The following is a 16,255-nucleotide window of genomic DNA, read 5'->3' as shown; positions in this document are numbered from 1 at the left end:
CTTGTTGTTACTGTTACGATTATATTTCGTCAACTGTTTGTATTTTCAGATACAATTAAAAAAAGTGGCGAATCAAAGTGATTATTTTGCTAATAAATTCTTGTACCTTAGGAGTTGTATCTGACCTTCTGAGTGGTCTGGGTATGACACAGATTTTACTCAAACAGTTTTTGGCCCTCTTCAATTTCGCAAATTATATCTAAGATAATTGATGAATCTCGATCACCGATGACAATTTTCTAGGCGAAAAACCAGAAACTGCAGTGCAACCCATTGCGCATATTTTAAAAGAAAGGTTCCTATTTGTTTTTATTGAATATTAGATTGCCAATTTCTTATTCTGTTAGCCATGTTTTAACTGTTATCCTATTCAACTGCTTTAAATAATTTTTAGCACTTTTAAATTCTAACAATGGCGGGGCTCAAGCCAAAAAGTACGATGCTCATAAAAATGCGGAGCAGCCGCGAACAATTTAAAGATGTCGATTCCATAAAATTTAATGAAGCTCTGTCGTAGTGGAATTTTAACATTAATCGGCTTGACTATCTTTTATAATAATCGAGCTTATAATAATGAATAATAATAATCTAGCCGAACTGAACGGCATTCCGCTAAAATTTTCTAGATAGAAGATTTAACAACAACTTTTAGGATTTTATGCAGCACACTCAGGTTAGCTGTGCGGAACAGATGGATTGGCAATATTGGTTTTTTAAACTTTTTTAAGACTAATGCAATATTTTGTTAGTTAGGTTCGATCCAGTCGAACCTATATAATGAGCTTTACTTGACTAAGGAGACTTATATAGTAAAAGCTGGATAACGTTATCAGAAACAGTTTTCAAAAGCATGTTTTTAACTTTTAGCTTCTTTCTTTTTACACTGCAAATTACAAATCTCTATAAAATCTATGAAAGTCGCGGTAATTCTCTCCGGCTAAATGTCGAGGCATCGTTTCGCAAATTGTTGGAAAGTTGGTAAGTGAAACCGTCGAAAATTGATCAACCTCGACTCAATCTGAACACAGCTTCCGGTGATCTTGATATTCCGTCATCTTTAGTTTCTTTCAAGTCTTTCTTGACTAAAAAAGAATGAGGTATAAAGTAGTAAAATATCGAACAATGACAACAAACAACCTTCTTAACACTTACTCATAAAAACCACTGAACCATTTGTTATTTCCAATCATTATTTAACATCCCTTACTTTTCGACAAATATCGTTTTTCCTAAAATGTAAATCCCTTTTGACGCACAATAGCTCACAATAATGGCTATAGATCGTGCTAATTCAAATAGATGATCGCTTGCGCCCGTGAAAGTTTTATAAACAAGTCTAAAACCAAAGAAACGTGTCAAGGCTAGGCAAGGCAACAAAATCATTATCTCGTTTATTTCGAAAGTTAAAAAACTTCTTTACAGGAAATAATTTGTTAGACCAGCTATGTACTGACTCATATATTGTCAAATGTTTCGCACAAACACTTACCGATTGGTACTTCTCCAAATTTTGCTGAAAATACAAAACAAAAATAATCATAAAAATATGTGAAGAATAAAAAACAAGAATCATAAAACAAAATAACGACGGGCAAAAAATCGCAATATTCAACACTATAATGCGTGCAGTTTACAAATATACATTAACATTGGCACATGCACGTTTCGTATGCTGCTTAATTCGGACATTCGTAATTTCGAACAACTTTCTGGCGCGTGTTCGAATCAGCGAAAATATAAACGATTACATGTTAAAACAAAACGCACGTTAGTTTCAATTTTTATGATTTAATTGTGTTTAATTTTTATAAATACTTTGTCAAAATGATGTCAATTTTTTCAAAGATAAGAAACCCACTTTTTGCCCAAATTTTTTTAAATGGTAATCAGGGAAAGACGGATTTGTTTGAGATATCGAATTTTTAAAAACGCATCATACCTGATGGAGTTGCGATATTTGCAAATGCTTCGTCAGCACTTCTTTACTCGGAAATTGTCGTTTACAAAGCAAGCAAGCCATTTTAACTTGATCAACAAATTTGGTTTCGTCGACAAAATCATCATCATCATCTTCCGGTAAATCAGTCGCCGCAATTACATTGGAGCCTAAAACAAAAATATGAACTTAGCTAGAAAAATATATAAACTTGGCTAAAAAAATATGAACTTGGCTGAAAAAAATATGAACTTGGCTGAAAAAAAAATATACACTTGGCTGAAAAAAAATATAAACTTGGATGAAAAAAATATGAACTTGGCTGAAAAAAATATGAACTTGGCTGAAAAAAAATATGAACTTGGCTGAAAAAAAATATGAACTTGGCTGAAAAAAAATATAAACTTGGCTAAAAAAGAAACATTTTTACCCAGCCCGTTTATTTTAGCTTCTCTTTTGAGTTAAAATTAAGGAGATGTAGGATGTTTTGAAAAGATGTGTCTGAGTTATCTCTTTTTTGTGTTTTACACATATAAACTTTGTCATTTTTAATTTTTTATTTCAAATCAACTAAATCTTACCCAGCTTTGTGGAGCTATTTGACGACAGGGACGATCCAAGTTGTAACACCGAAACTTCGTCTTCATCATCAGGTACGAACAGAGAACGGATACCATCCTGAAAACACAATAGATAAAAGTTCTATACAGTCGCTGTTCGCAGTGCGCAACATTTAACATACAATCCTGGCCAAAATATTATGAGACAAGACAGCTAATTTCAAGTTTGCCACCACAAGTAATAACGTGGGTATTCTATTTAGAAGCCGACTCTTTTAAAACTCTTTTAAAGTTTTAATTGTTGTTGATATCAGCATGGCCAAATTTGAGGGCCTTCGTAATGACTTATAATTCCAAAAATTAAACCAACTCTCAGTTTTCCAATTGGAGTGTAGGATTAAACTTGCCTGTCTGTATATTAAGGACAGTGGGGGGGGGGGAGGGGGGGCGACAAAATAACAGTAGGGCGCACAAAACAATGACAGGAAGTAAAGCGTCAATAACAACAACAACATAAGCACCTTGTTGGCCGCAACTTGTCCTAAAATACTAGTGACCGCTTTTTCTTGCACAATTTGTTTACGAAGCTCTTCTTCTTTTTGTTCGAGCGCTCTCAATTCATCTTGCGCTTGTTTCACTGCAGTTTTTTTCGCTTCAGTCGCGGTGTTCATTTTCTTCGCCCAGCGTTCCATATCTTTGGCGATCTAAACGCAAAATTACATGGTAAGATCGGCAAACGCGACACAAGTTGATGCAAGTTGTACGTATTTCCGCCAATGAAAATGGGAATTACAAGTTAATAAGATAAACCGCTTCATCGAAGAAAAATTCAGAACGTAGTCCTACCTTTCGAGCATTCTTTGGCTTTTGACCAGAGATATTTACTTTTTCTAACATTAAGAAAAAATTGTTAGGACCCAAATATTTCTTTCTCTTTTCAACAGGTTGTTATAAAAATACGAGTTTGAAAATATAGAACTCAATTCTAGCGACATTAATATACGTTCTACATTATTACCTTTTTCTGAGCTTTCGTTTTTTTGTTCAGGCTGTGCTGTGACGTTAGTGTTAGTAGCATCAGCAGAAATCGTGCTACATAAATGAGGAGTAATATCAGTAAAAAAGCATATACCATACATGTTTTTACTGTAGTGTACACGATGGCTACTCTATTTTATTCCGACATGTTTAATATTTTCAGTACTGTTGGTATGAATACAATCACAAAAAAGAAAAAAGAATTAGTGTTAAAGAAATTTCACAACATCATGCTATAATTTCATTTCAATGAGTTTATCACTTCCATTAAAAATAAGGTGTTTTCAACAACATGGCGTATACTGACTTACCCGTCTGAGTTTACAACTTGATATTTACTACCGTTCCAATACAGAAATTGACCAGTGGTGCCGTTGTAATAATACTAAAACAAAATACAAAATAAAATCTATAAATCATGACAAAATGGCTCATCATTGTTTTGGAGGTGTTTTGCTTATAAAACATCCACCAGTTTCAAAATTTAAGTCATGGTGCCGTTGTAATAATACTAAGCAAAACACAAAATTAATTAACCAATTAATGACTCAGTTAGACATAACACTCTCACTGTTATGAAAAGGTGTTTATTGACAATTTTTTTGTATATAGCATTGATGAACATCTACGAGCTCAGAAAGTTTCGTCACTCTTAATATTGACCGAAGTGAATCGGTTAAGAAAACAAATTATTATATGTAGTGCTACAACATCATAACAATGCAGAGCAAATAAAACAACTCAGATGATTCCAACCTTAACTCACCCCAGTATTAGCGTCGTAATATAAACCTGTACTTGAGTCGTAATAATACCCAGAAGTCGGATCGTATACATATGAGGAGACAGGTTGAGGAGCTTGGCCAGTTTGTTGTCCTATAAAAAAACAAATTATTCTATTACAATTACCAACAAAAGGGTTAGTTCTGCAACTAAGTACTTTACTTTTTTCAAGCATAGATTTACCCCAAAAAAATCACTGTTAGAGGTGCAAAAAAAAAAAACAATCTTTAAGCACGAATAAATGACTAAAAAATAATGTTTCAAGTTTTCCAAGTAAAAAAGTTTTTTAGATTGCTGAACCCCTTTGAAAAAAAACGGCACCCTCTGTCAGGGTGATATGTGATCAATTTAAATTAACAATTTGATGGTTGAAAATAATAATCACCTAGCCGATAAAATATGTACAAGTTTCAAGTTTTTCCTCAATTTTTTGATTCTTTTTTACAGGTATTATATTTTACATAATCATGTAATTTTGATTTTTATGAAATACAAAAATTACAGCAAAGCACTGTACATTGCAAAGACAATATTCATCAAAGTTTATCAATTTGAACTGAAGAAAAGGGTTTCGATAATAATAGTAATGATAATAAATTTAGGAAGGACAGTGTTGGCGCTTTTTAAGCAGAAATAACTTCAAAGAAACAAGGATTACAAATTATTTCAACAAATAGAAAGCCAGTAACAAAGAGTACGCTTATCCTCCATCACGAAACAAATGCAGAAAGTAATATAAACTAAGTTTAAATAAACGCACTACCTGTAGTGTTATATGATTGTTTAACTGCACCTAAAAAATAGATACCACGTGATAAAAGTGTTATTGTGATGAGGTTTCCGAAATTTAAAACATGTGAATGTCGTGGTTGACGGTGTTAAAGTCTGTATCTTCTCTATTCATAGTCCTTTATAGAAGAAAACACTGCGTCGAAAATTAAAATTCTCCATCACAATTTCCCATGAAGCCTTTTGATTGTGTTTTTAATAACAAACTCGCTGACAGTTAAGAATACCTTACTCGAGTTGCATGAGTTAAAACACACGTAATACTACCTCTGTGTGCGAAGGTTTCGTTCGTACCTGTCGACATGTATAAATCAGCCATACTTTGGGAGTACTATATCAAAAAAGAAAGTCGAAAAAGAGGGTCAGTACAACGAAAGAGAATAGAAAGCCATTCCTCGAAAGACGTCGATTCGTGTAGTTGTTATTAATTACTGCGATGGTTTCCATCATTTCCTCAATCTTTAACATCGGGTTCATCATTTTTTTCATTTCAATTTTTATTTGCAATTTATATGTACATTTATAATTTTTAAAATTTAAGGCTTATAAATTAAACAGATCACACATATAAATCTAGAATGTTTTTAAGAACAAAAGAATAAACAAACTTTACCTCAGCAGTAGCTTGTGCCGCAGAAGCTTGAGCAACAGCATTTTCTGCAGCAGTTTTATTGCTTACCAAGCTGGACCTTTATAAATCAATACAAAAAAAGTTTTTTACTTATGTGCTCCGTGAATATGGGTAACGATACTAAGTCTTTTGTAACAACATTCTTTTAAAAAAACTTTAAACAATCAAAACATAGTCTTTCCAGATAAAGTTAAGGTTAAAAAAGACAAAACGCACATACCTTCCCTTCTTGCTACTCGGGGGTGCAGCAAATCCATGCCTAGCATAACCAGCAGATATCCTGCGATTATCAATCTCGAATGGAAAATCAGAATGTTCTATTTTTTCAAGAAGTTCACTTGCATCCTAACAAGAAAGCACAATATTTAATCCCGCTATCAGATAACTAAACAATGACATTTCTTTATAACAATACAACAATTATACCTCTACGTTTCCGAGCTCAACAAAAGCAAAACCACGTGACATATTAGTAACTTTATCTTTTATCAGTCGGACATCGTAAACAGCTCTTGTGGTGAGCTTTGTGATAGCGTAGCGAATCTATATTTAAATTACATTAGACGACACGTCTGGGAGGATTATGTTTTAAAAAGTTGTGTGGGTGCGAAGCAATTTTATACTTACTTCGTCTTCAGTTGTTGAAAATGCCATGCCACGTATCATTAAAACTATACAGAGAATAAATACAATATAAAAATAGTTACTAATTAAAAAAAATAAAGCTAGTCCAATACCCTTCACCTGCTTTACTGTTTGTAAAAAAGACACTCACCATTGCAGGGTTCCAGATTCAAGATGTCACTACTGCTACGTTCCTTCGTTTGCTGTTTACTATACTGACTGTTCTCATCTGCAATAAAAATGATAGAGTTGATACCACTAGAATATTGGAATATTTAAACCGAAATTCTAGAGAGAGATAAAACTAACCGTTTTGCACTACACCACAGCGAAAACACGTCACTTGTTTTTCATGTCTTTTGCGACTTCCAAAATTTACAGCATTGCACTGATAAAAATAGTAAACAATTTCTCCTTAAGTATATCATTATAGTTCTGTCTATTTTTTTACACATTAATTACATTATCATTATGTCGTGTATTTTTGTTAACATAAAACCAAAGCTAAAAAATACAATCCTAATCTAAATAGAACCAACCTGAAAACAGTTCCAATCAGGAATAACAGATGGAGAGGAAGACAATTCACTTTTCTTTGACTTGCTAAAGTCTAATTGAACAGGTCGACCATCAATAATAATACGTCTCTGAAAAATATATATAGGCTATTTAGGAAATTTTAGGTGTGACCTGTAAATTTTTTAATATATTTATCCAAATTAAAAACATTTGTTATTATGGTTTGTTTAATTATGTTTTGCGTTGTTTGTAATCATCTCATAACCATGTTAAATGTATATGTTGTCATAGTTACACATTTAATCACTTGTTCGCACATGTCTACATCACTTGGTACTTCGTATTGTGAATTTATATCATTGTATATACAATCAATCAATATGAAATACAATCAATCAATTATCAATTCTGTATTTGTTTCACACACAACCTTATGCACTGGAACGCATTATGGCCGATTTCCAAATAGTTTTAACTAGGCAAGATGTTACTAACCATTTTAAAATGAAAATCCAATTAAAAATTCATTCATCAACCAATCCATTAAGTATAGGTTTTGATTGGCTGTTTAGTTAAAGCGAAAAATGTAGCTCGGAAAATATAGAGCCTGTTATAACATTTTCTCAACTGCCCCAGTGCATACAGAAACACAAGGCCGGTGGAATTATTCTGATAATATCCATGCGTGGATCAAAAGTCACTGCACTTTTTACTGCTGGGAGTGCAATACTGCTGTAAAAAACTCGCCTTTCCATGACCACGACCACCATAAAAATCAATGCTTACATTATTCCATATTTTTTTTTCAAATTCCGGATGTTGTTGTAGTTATATATTATGTTTTGAAGTAAAAATACAACTGCATTTTAAATGCATGCAATTAATGAATCAAATTGCTGCCAAACTTTATTCGGATATAGTCAATTTTACCATCGATGTGCTTCAACACTACATCATTGCGACTGCAAAAAGTAATCGCAATGATTCCCATGGCTGTTACATAAAAAACATGGAAGGCATTATAAAATTCCTCAAAATGGCTCTAGTTTATTTTTACCAAAGCCCTTAAATATTGTATATGATTGACTGTCATCTCACATCTGTGTTTATTCTTTTCTGAAAATAGTCCATGATTAGATCTTGGATCATGACGAACAAGCATAATCGGTGTAGCCACATGGTAAAAACAGCAACTTATTAACAACACACACAGATAGCTTGTCCTGATGGCAGGTATGTATATAATGTGCAGTTTGTCATGTCACATGAGTGTCCATCTCTGCGGAAAATGGTTTGCTCCAAACAGACCTCCAGTCAAGTACAATAAGTAGAAGTAGTTCTGGGGACCGCATAACAAATGCACATAGTACCTCTATTTCTATCACGTTTTCACATTTTTTGTTGATCAATTTATACCTGTGTAGGCCAGTTCTAAGATTATGATTTTACTCCCCAAATTTTGCTATACACGAAGAAGCAAAGTTAAAGGCACAAAACGGTCAAAAAAATGAGGAGCCTGCATAATTTTGGTAAACATCTGATCAGTTTACAAACGGAACTTCAGCTTGTAAGCTTTGGTCTACATTCTGACTATATGTTTGAAGACTTCTAAAACACCATTATTTATAGACAACACATTTAAGCACAGTTATAAACTAACTTTTGTCAAGTTTAGCCACTTCTCTGCTGTGTCAACATCATTAAATTCCACAAATCCATATCCTTTACTCTTGCCATTATTTCGGTCACGTATTATAGCAACATGATTTGCAACAACTCCACTTAAACGCAAATGATCTTCGATCTAAACGAGCAAGAAACAATAAGGCATAATAATGGACGTATTTATCAGATTGCACACTGTACACAATGTGCAAAATAATGACAAATAAATTCAAATGTCTGGCAATTGCACACAATCAATTTTATCACTATCACTTATTATTTTGACATTTTGTTTTAGTAAAATTAAACAAGTAAAATTAATATTGTCTATTTTTAAAAATATATATAATAGTCAATGAAACACAAAAAGAAATTTATCTTATACCCAGCACCTATATAAGTTAATTTTATATACTCATTAAAAATTAATTAAACCTTCTGCTCCGTTGCTTCCAGTCCTAAATTTTGCACAATAACTGTTGATGAAGGATTGGAATCATATTTATATACATCTGAACTACGGTAGCCATATTCCCTATCTTGTTGCTTTCTCCCAGATCGGTCACTATAGCGATCCTAAAACAGCCACAATGCAGATTGAGTTATTACAAAAAAGCACAACTATACATGTGACGATTCCAGGGAATTTGAAAATAACCTATAATTATTGATCACTATTTAGCGATAATTCATGAAAAAAAGAACAGAATTATCGATAAATAAAATGGATTAACGATCAGGTCATTAGCGATCAACAATGCCGAGCTATAATTATCACTCATTTGCTTTGCTTTGTCAGCAGATTCTCGATAATAGTGCAATATGGCCGACGCATAAATTTGTTAGCTTATTATGCGAAAAGCAAGCAAGACAACATTCTTTTAATGTTTGTCGATTAAATAACTTGCAAAACAGCAAAAACAGTTTACTTGATGTTATCATAAAGTGTATTAATATTCTTTTTAGAATCGTAAATATAATTTGTTTGATCGCTGTAAAGAATAAAAAAATAATTTAGTCTTTAAATTTTTTTTGTTCTGTAAAATATCACACGCTGTAAACAGCGCTGTCCAGACCCCCTTTTATTTTAGATTCTTCTTTTGGACGCAATGGCTGCACTGGAACAAAACGTTATTAAATTACGGAGTGTATATTCTGCCGGTACCGGCGGAAATAGTAACACGCGTTAGTCGGACGGTACCGGCTGGTTAAGGAAGAAAATTATTCTGCCGGCAGTAAATTTCCCGCCAAATCGCGTACTTAACATCATTCAGACATAATCGTAATGGCGGATGATGTTGATGGTGCATTTACTGTTGGTGAAAAGTTTGCGAGCTATAAGGATTTATGTAATAAATTAGAACGTTTTAAAGCATCACACTTCGTAGATTTATGGATTAGAGATTCTCGGACAATAAAAGCTTCTCAAGGGAGAGTAAAGAAAACACTAAATCCTGAGTTAAAATATTATGAGCTAAAACTGTCTTGTGTTCATGGTGGTCGTAAATTTCACTCAGAAAGTTCAGGAAAACGCTCCTCGCAGTAAGTAGATATCAATAAGTTATTTATTTCTAGCTTTTTATTGAAAATAATTTCTGCATAGTATTAGTTTAGCAAGCTCTGTTCCTCTGTGTTCACCTAGCCTAGCTAGCTACTGTTCTTTTTTCTTTATTGCAGAACACTGAAGAATAACTGCCCATTTAGTATCAAGATTAGGGCATAGTTTAACGGAAAAATGGCATGGCTCTTGCCTTGCAGTTGCGGGTTCAATTCCTGCTGCCTTCATTTATTATCTGTATATATATAATAAAATTAAAAGTAATCTTTTTAATATAAATTTGATTTTTAATGTTAATGTTATAATGTAATACATTTAAATGGTATATTTTTCATAGAAGTTGTTCAACCACTTGCCAAAACAAAGGCGTCTCACAGACCAAAGCAAGGAAAAGGCTAAGTACCTGCTCTCGATGAATGTCAACAAAAAGTTATTGCAGCAGGAACTCTCGAGAGAATGTGGGAAAGTTGTAACACTCCGAGATATTTCCAACATCGCTGCAGAAAACAAAAGAGAAAAAACTCGTAACGACCTAAACTCAGTTGTAGATATTTTAACAAATAAATACGGTTGGTTTTACTTATTTATCAACTCTGTATTATGGGGCAGTTATTGTCTTCTTTGTTTCTCTTTTGGGTTTTTTTAGCCTTCATGCTTCTATTTTGAAAGAGAATTTCTAAAAATACAGAGGTTTAACTCTTGACTTACCAATTGATACTGTAAACATGATTGCAATAAAATTTTCACTTTGTAAACAATTTGTAAATCTACTGTAGGTTGCACTGTTAGCATTCATGCTGATGAAGAAAAAAATTTGATTGGGATTTTCTTTCAAGATGATTTCATGAAAATTGTAACGGCAGCATATGCTGAAATATTTTTCATTGATGCTACATATAAGTTGACAGAACTAAAAATTCCTGTTTATTTGTTGGTGGTTGAAGATTCCATGGGTGGAACCGAGGTTGCTGCTGTGGGGCTTCTTGTATCTGAAAATGAGGAGTCAATTACTTGGCTTTTAAACACTTTTAAAGAAAATAATAATGGGTAACCGGTAACACGACTGATGTATTTTTATTTTTGTTCTAATTAACTTACTTGTGTTGGTTCAAGAACTTTCATTTTGTAAAAATTCAGAAAGTTTGGTATATGGAGATCTTTATCTTTATATACTGCAATTTTAATAGTACAGTTTTTAGTAGTGTTTGGTACACTTTACACGTTTTTTTTGTCTCCGTCATGTCGTGGAATAAAACCGGAGTTTTGTTTGCTTTGAGTTTTTTTGTATTTTTGCCACGATTATGTACTATATTTACTTTTTGCAAAATAATACCTTTTTGGTGTATTTATCGTGATTTCCGTTATTACTGCCGGCAGACTAATATCTCTCTTTATTCTGCCGGTAGTTGATTACTGCCGGCAGAATTAATAGCCCCCTTTATTCTGCCGGTAGTTACTGCCGGCAGACTATCTCTCTTTATTCTGCCGGTAGTTGGTTACTGCCGGCAGAATAAACACCCCTACTTATTCTGCCGGTACCGGCAGAATATCCACGTCCATTAAATTAACTTACTACTTTATAATAACAAGTAAGAAACAAGTTTCTTTTTGTATAAAAGTCTACGCCAATAAATACAGCTTTTTTAAAACTAAAACAAGTCTGAGTTACGGGAGCTAGGTAGCCTCTAACAGTTGCATTGGAATAATTTTAATTGTGATCGTTTATAATTTGCCAAACTTTCACCAAAAACAGCAGGAACAAAACCTTATTGAATTAGCTAGCTACTTTATGACAAGTAAGAAACAAGCCTCTTCTTGTATAAAAGTCCACACCAGTGAATTTATAGCTTTCTTAAAACTAAAGCAAGTCTGGATCAAGGGATCTAGTTAGCTAGCTTCAGCTGTTGCATTGGAATAATTTAATTGTGATCGTTTAATTTGCCAAACTTTGAGTCTGAAAAATTATATTATATCGGCAAATAAAATAAGAAAATCTGCTTAAATACAAATTGATACAGCCAAATTAGGGGGTGTTTTTGTTTGTGCCACTTAAAGCCCTGTTTACACAAACCACACAACATACAAAACACTACTGATTTTTTTAGATTTTTTTCACTACTTGCATGCCAGGAGATTTCTTTATATTACACAAAATTGCAGTATCAAAAATATCATTTTTAGACACTGACAGCTAGTGTGTCGTCATTCTGTAACTAAATTTTCCCACACCTGTTGAATTACGTAACTTTTTGTTAATATTTTTTTTGGAGTGTCAGTAAAATCCTGTATCGGAAATTTCATTTATGGGAGATTGTGTCGTCAGAAATTTGATATTTTGATACCCAATTTTTGGGCAAAAATTTGCATTGCATAGTCCTTTATATTTAGAATTATGGTGTTACATGTTGGAGAAGAGTTTTGTGTGCTTCAGAAATCTTGATGGTCCCCATGGTCCACTCCTGAGTTATATATTTAAAGTAATGTATTTTAACCAAAAAATAAATTTAGCCTCTTATTTTTGGTCACGCGATAGTGAAGTTACCTATAAATTAGGGTCTGTTCATACGTCAAAGCTTTTCTCCAGGTCTGCTCATCACGATTTTCTGATTTTTTACACAGTTATTTATAAATAAATACTAGGAAGTAACATTTTTGATTATCATTACTTTTTTCTATAAATGGTTTAAAATATTATTGCAGATCATTATCCAGTCCCACATGCAACCTCTGGTTTCAAATTTTTTTCACATTTTCTTAAAAATGATAAAATATAGAGAACAAGATTATTTACCAATTTCAGTTGATTTAATGCTACCACCCAAAATTAACCGTAAATATAGTTTTCATGTTTGTCTAAAAAATTCATTATTTATTCTCATATTTGATAATCACCTGTGAGCATTAAGATGTAAAGTTGTTTCACTGTACAGAAATAATTTTAATATGGTTTACATTATTAGTAAGTAGCACAATTTAAATTTTAGAAAATTTCTTTGTTTATATATATACAAATATATATTTATTTCTTTAAATGTTAAACTTTGAAATTGTTGTTAACTATAAATTATAATATATCATGAGGAAAGTATTTACATCCGTAGTTTTTGCATTTTTAGTTACAAAATAATATGAAATGGAAATGTCTATGTATTCATTTTAGTTTTACCTTGTGTTACCAGATTATTTCCTCGTGAGGGTGGAATAATTTCTAAAGGAAGAAACTGTTTGCAGGAGAAACTATGCAGCCATCAGGAAAGATCAAATAATTTCAAAATAAATTTTAGTGCTAAAAATGTCAGTGTGTACTTAACTTTTATCTTCAATAAGGAGGAAAGCATTTCTTTTTACCATTAGAAAGTTAGAAGGACGTTAAGTGTCAGTATTGTATTCTTTATAAACGTGCTTCTAAAATTAGAAAAACAACTCCCCGTGTCCTTCTTGATATGGTCTTCCATTCTTGAAGTTAACCAGAAAAATTCCCTGGATAAAAACCACTAAGATTTCCTTTTAAAATGCTTCTCATGTAAATTGAGAACAAAACGACTTGTATGTATAATCCTCTATTTTTCCCCAAAAGAAAATGAAATCAATAAAAATACAAAGACCCTCTTTCCCCCAAAATTTGGACATCTTTTTAAGGATAACTCTATGCATTATGAAAGAGAAATAGCCAATGACCCCTTCCCCAGCCTTGTTACAAAATTTGTCTGGGATAGAAAGTGACACATTTTATTTATTTGTAACAAAGAGTACATGAAACACGCGCCCTATTAAATTCCTTGGTTTACTGATTTTGTTACAAACTTTGTTTTGAAAAGAAAAAGTGATACAGTTTCTTAGAGCAAAAACTACATGAAAACGCGCTGTTGAAGTAAACAAAACACATAACTATGCACTTGTTCGACGGCTATCCACTTGCTTTATTCTCTAGATTATGATCCTATAAAAATAAAACTTATCCTGACTAAAAATCAAGGTAACTAGCTAAACTTTATTGGTCAATTTTGAATCTTCTGATTGCTTTCCTTATCTAGAAAATAATTATCTAAAAAGAAGAAAATTACACAGATCAAACAAAAATAATTATTTAGCTTTCAGATACAGTGTTTTCCCCACAGCAAGGGATCAAAACTCAGCCTCCTTTAGCTCGCTAGCATTTATCAAGTACCGCTGTCATTATTATTTTAATTTATGCTAATTTAGCCCTGGCAAAATAGCGATAAATAAAAAAAGAAAATCCCTTAGTGATATTTATTGATAATTTTATATTTTTAATCTAAATTATCGATAAAACTTTTTGCTTAGCGATCAGGCGCTATAAGTGATCGATAATGAAAAATTATCGCTAAATAGCTTGTTATCAAATTCCCTGGAATCGTCACATATTCTAAAAGTCAAAATATTATTGTGTAAAAATATGATACAAATTTTAAAATAACGTGCTGATTGTGCAGTTCTATTGAGCGAGGATGCAGATAAGATCATTCTCAAAGCTACAGAGGTTGTTATCATTTGATGATAAGTTGTTTAACCTATTGTACAGTTGACCGGACATTATCATTGATCACAACAACACACCACAAGCAATATTAAAAATAGATTTATTTATTTATTTTATTGTACTATATGGCTATTTGTTTCCTTTAAAAGACAGAAACAAATATCCATCCTATGTTATATACCAAGTGCGCTCCTGCAGTGAAATTTCATTGCTGAAACTATCTGTAATGCAGAAATTTGCTGGTATGCATATATTAGATTCACACAATAAAAACTTGTCAAAGTTCACTTGTCAATGCTCAGAGTTGATTTAGGATCTTAGGTTAAAATGTACTATTGTTTCTGACGTCAGCAAGACCAGTTTTGACAAATTTTTGGGCCTTTGTAGACCCGATGTGGATTATTTCAGTGTGCAACACATGCCAGTAAATGTGAGTAGCAACTGTTCAAAGCTGTCTGCCTGGCCTATGTGTGTGCAAAAGTAGCGACTTAAAAGTAGCCTGTCAGCTGCAGAGCATTAACTGTTTAACACTTTTGCCCATATTTGAAAAATGAGGAAAGGCTTCAAACAAAGAATTATATAAATTTTTTTATTTTGAACAGATGAATTTGGGATTTTAGTATTTGATGAATTTTGTTCTGTGGTTAAGTTGTGCAACACAAAAATATGATAAAAAAACACTCATACCTCATCCGAGTTTCTACGTTCTCTTGAAGTGTCACGTCGTTCTCTGCCATCTCTTGATGAACGCGATCTATCTCTTGACCGAGAACGTCTTCTATCTCTTCCATATCTCCTTTCATCACTACGGTGATCTTTGTTAGTGTCTCGATAACTACGATCATCTCTTTCACTGTCTCTACTGGAATTCTTATTATAATTATCCTGTGGAAAACTGCTGTAACTGTTTTTATCATCACAAACAAAGCCATCGTAAACACGTTGATTTATTAGTGGAGATAGAGACCGATTTGATTTTCTTCTAGGAGAATGATCTCTTGGGGATCTGGATCGATTTTGATAATCCTTATATTCATGGCTGGCTGCAGAGTAACCTGGTGCATATTCATGTTGTCTAGTTCTATTGCTAGTTCCTTCATACATGGTTATCATTCCATTATAATTATTCATGCTAAAACAAACAAGATAAACACCACTTTTAATGTGCATTTAAATCTAGAGCTGAGCGAATTAGGATTTTATGCGCACAAGGATTTTTGCATGCTACATGATTGGCATACTAGAAATTTAATTCATTTGTAGCTAAAATAATTTTGTTACACTTTTCTAAAAGTCCATTTTGGAGGACATGCACATTATTTTGTATATGCTATTAGATTGCCATACGCATGTTGTGTGTATAGATAAAAACAGCAAATTTGTGAGTTTAGGCAAGGTAAACCTTTCAGTATGATTTTTCCATGATTATAGTAGACGTCCGTTAATTCGAACATGCAAAGGACTAAATTATTTGTTCAAATTAACGAATGTTCGGATAATCGGAAGTTCAGAAAAAACAAGAATTTTAATAAATGTTTGAAGATTTTATGCTAATATGACTTTATTACAACTTTACTACAAATTTTTATGAAAATCTTTAACGTGGTTTGCTTGGCAATGGGCAAGGCCTCCAAATTCATTAAAACTTCAT

General features: G+C 32.6%; 1 protein-coding gene across 2 annotated transcripts; it reads right to left on the bottom strand.

Moving 5' to 3' along the window:
- Window positions 1-853: 853 nt before the first annotated feature.
- On the bottom strand, window positions 854-15,769 carry LOC130626062 (RNA-binding protein 5-like). 2 transcript variants are annotated; one of them, XM_057441169.1, is made up of 21 exons: window positions 15,292-15,769; window positions 8,981-9,121; window positions 8,541-8,684; window positions 6,901-7,008; window positions 6,671-6,749; window positions 6,513-6,590; window positions 6,365-6,408; window positions 6,164-6,280; window positions 5,958-6,082; window positions 5,720-5,795; window positions 5,374-5,437; window positions 5,081-5,110; window positions 4,301-4,410; window positions 3,846-3,919; window positions 3,515-3,588; window positions 3,343-3,386; window positions 3,018-3,200; window positions 2,518-2,614; window positions 1,940-2,106; window positions 1,490-1,513; window positions 854-1,082 (listed from the first exon to the last, which is right to left on the bottom strand). In XM_057441169.1, exons 1-21 carry the CDS (start codon window positions 15,733-15,735, stop codon window positions 1,068-1,070), a joined length of 2,238 nt encoding a protein of 745 aa, XP_057297152.1. In that variant the 5' UTR covers window positions 15,736-15,769; the 3' UTR covers window positions 854-1,067. The 2 variants fall into 2 exon arrangements, with proteins under 2 accessions (XP_057297152.1, XP_057297153.1); XM_057441170.1 differs by having other exon boundaries at window positions 5,401-5,437.
- Between the last annotated feature and the right edge of the window lie 486 nt (window positions 15,770-16,255).

The sequence above is a fragment of the Hydractinia symbiolongicarpus genome, chromosome 14, assembly GCF_029227915.1.
Source record: "Hydractinia symbiolongicarpus strain clone_291-10 chromosome 14, HSymV2.1, whole genome shotgun sequence".
Taxonomy (NCBI): Eukaryota; Metazoa; Cnidaria; class Hydrozoa; order Anthoathecata; family Hydractiniidae; genus Hydractinia; species Hydractinia symbiolongicarpus.
Note: the sequence above shows the minus strand (reverse complement) of the source record. Positions and strands in the feature narration are given on the sequence as shown.

Coding starts and splice junctions, on each gene's coding strand:
- LOC130626062 (XM_057441169.1), bottom strand. CDS start 15,735: ATGAATAATTATAATGGAATGATAACCATGTATGAAGGAACTAGCAAT. Junction 5,796..5,957: donor CCGAGTAGCAAGAAGGGAAG/GTATGTGCGTTT, acceptor TGATTTATAAAG/GTCCAGCTTGGTAAGCAATA. Junction 2,615..3,017: donor GACAAGTTGCGGCCAACAAG/GTGCTTATGTTG, acceptor TTGTGTTTTCAG/GATGGTATCCGTTCTCTGTT.